At 59.5% G+C, this 2,367-nt stretch overlaps 1 protein-coding gene across 1 annotated transcript; it reads right to left on the bottom strand.

Annotated features, from left to right (window-relative positions):
* Positions 1–780: 780 nt before the first annotated feature.
* LOC136468599 (uncharacterized) lies at positions 781–1,820 on the bottom strand. The gene is made up of 5 exons (XM_066467110.1): positions 1,782–1,820; positions 1,572–1,692; positions 1,284–1,484; positions 1,072–1,205; positions 781–933 (listed from the first exon to the last, which is right to left on the bottom strand). The coding sequence occupies exons 1-5, from the start codon at positions 1,818–1,820 to the stop codon at positions 781–783; spliced, it is 648 nt and encodes a 215-aa protein (XP_066323207.1).
* Positions 1,821–2,367: the final 547 nt, after the last annotated feature.

The raw sequence follows: 2,367 nt of genomic DNA, 5'->3' as shown, positions 1-2,367 counted from the left end.
CTACGTCGTTTCTACCCTTAAATTTCCAAACGTCATTTACATTGTTTCTCGAAATGCAATAAAGAAGCGTTCTTAGTTGTTATAATTTTTTGAGAAACCCCCATCAAGGGGAACCTCCCCCCTTATAGACAAGTCGACTGTATATAACCTAAGGACAGTACGATCGTCTCAAAGGCGAAAAGGCCGGCCGAGCCGTGAGAACGGCCCACGCCTCCGGGCTACGGCAGCTCCCTCACCACCTTTTCACCCAAAGGACAACGTAGGCTCCGAGGAGGTTCCATACAGAGAGCTTGTCTATCAATAAGGGCTCGACGTCTCAATAGCGCTATAAGGGAGACTCGGCTCTGCCTCTGCAAAGCCGAGCCTCCCTCGGGGGCTAAAAAGGGGGAACCCCCCAAGTCCCGAACATCGTTTGTTAATGATCTTTCAAAAAATTTCTATGCCAAACTCTCTCGCGCTCCGACGGGACCTTCATAAAAAACCCAAAGACCAAAAGCTTATCTCGAGGCCAAAGGGCCGGTCGAGTCATGAGAACGGCCTACGCCTCTAGGCTACGGCGGCTCCCTCACCACCCTTCGCCAAAGGACGGCTTAGGTGCCGAGGGATTTCTTTGCGGGTTCCCAAGATCGAGGCAGAGGGCACAGGCTCGGAAGTAGAATAGAAAACGGATAAAAGACCCACGTACGCAAATACTTTAAAGGCCTCAACGGCCACAAAAATGTCACGATACGGCAACTAACTCAATTCGGTTACATGGCCCCTTTCGGCCCAGGTCAAAGCTCAAGGATCGACGGCCGTCGCGGGAGGGACCACCTCTTCTTCAAATAGACCGGCCAGCGCTATGCCAGGTGCCTCGGCCGCCTCCAACAGCTTCGTGACCTCCACGTCTGCTTCCTCGTCATCTTCTGGCAACACGTAGCCGTCGCTGACAGCCTCGAGGTTGATAGCATAGTGCGAGGAGACGATGGCCAGGGCGCGCTTGACGCCCGTATGCAACGCCCCTCGGAGCCTCTCGTGGACGCGGCCGCTCAACGCAATCAGGCGGCTCCCAAGGGAGCTGGCCGATTGGACCCCCTCGACGTCCAGGGCCTCGCAGGCAGTACGAACTGCGCCGCGCAGCACCTCATGCTCCCGGACCTCAACATCCAGCGCCGCCTGCGCTGCAATGGAGGCCTCGGCCGCCTGGGAGGCCTCTTTCTCCAGATCTACGTCGCAACGAGGGGTCGGAAGTCAAACGCAAACCAGAACAAAAAGAACTAAGAGCACGATTCGGCGGAACTTACCCTTGGCCTTGCTCTTCCAATCTAAGGCCTCGGCCCGAGAAGCCTCGGCCGCTTTGGTAGCCTCGGCCAAGGCGACTTTGGTCAGCTGATGCTCGCTCTGCTCCGCACCCAGCTGCCCGGCTAGGGCCTTGACAGAGGCCGTCGCTTCTTGGGCCCGAGACCTGAAGGCGTCCCGCTCCTCCTCCAGTTCCTTGATCTTCGCTACCAGAGGGGCAGACTGCTCCTTAGCCGTGGCCAACTCGGCCTAAATGTCAGCACAACGAAGGCGAAGGTCCTCCACTTCCGCACTCCGCGCCGACAAAAGCCCCTGAGCATCGGCGAGCAGGCCTGTCTGCCACCGGAGCTGGTCCCAGATATCCCTCTCCCTTCGTAGGAATACCGATTTCCCAAGGGATCGGGTCTCGAGCTCCTAAAGAGGCAAAGCAAAAAACGCGCGTCAAACATTGCGAGGGGGCTCGGAGAGGAAACAACGCGGCACGGGAGAGGAAAAGTACTTACCTGGGTGACACCGGGCAAGTCCCGTCCCACAATAGTCATCGCGGTCTGCAGCGACCGCACTGCAAGTTGGCGATACTGCTCGAGGGTATCCCACCGCCCCCCTCTGCAATATCTTCAAGGGCGAACACCGGCTCCCCCTTGGGATCAGCCCGGTCCTGCCAAAAAACACATGGGAAGTTCCACCCACGGGGCTCGGGCCGCAGCCGGGCAAGGGCCGAACTCCCCTCGGCAGGATCTGGGACTGACTGCTCCACGGTACTGGCCGCCTCGACGTCCGCCGCCTCCTTCCCGGGGGAGGAATCATCAGACGAGATTGTCTGAACCAGGGGCGGCACCAAAACCTTCCCCGTCTCCACTTCCATCGCCTCAGCCTCGACAGATCCAGGGGCTCCGGCCTCCGCCATCTCTACCTCGGTGGCCCCGGCATCCACCGCCCCCGACTTCGGAGGCCTTGGGGGCTCCGGCCTCACCCTCAATGGCCTCGGTAGTGGTGGACGCCCCAGCCTCCTTCGCCCCAAGACTCACGACATCGCGTGGCGTGGGCTCCTCCTCCTCCACTCGCTCTGCGGCCGCCTCGGCACCCTTT

The sequence above is a fragment of the Miscanthus floridulus genome, chromosome 8 (assembly GCF_019320115.1).
Source record: "Miscanthus floridulus cultivar M001 chromosome 8, ASM1932011v1, whole genome shotgun sequence".
In the NCBI taxonomy this organism is placed as follows: Eukaryota; Viridiplantae; Streptophyta; class Magnoliopsida; order Poales; family Poaceae; genus Miscanthus; species Miscanthus floridulus.
This window is presented reverse-complemented; position numbering and strand designations above follow the sequence as displayed.

Bases quoted from the DNA above. Each gene is read 5' to 3' on its own strand.
- LOC136468599 (XM_066467110.1), bottom strand. From the start codon at position 1,820: ATGACTATTGTGGGACGGGACTTGCCCGGTGTCACCCAG. The intron at 1,485-1,571 runs GTGCGGAAGTGG...CCCCTCTGGTAG, and splicing joins GGGGCTTTTGTCGGCGCGGA to CGAAGATCAAGGAACTGGAG. The intron at 1,206-1,283 runs GTAAGTTCCGCC...GTTGCGACGTAG, and splicing joins TTGGAAGAGCAAGGCCAAGG to ATCTGGAGAAAGAGGCCTCC.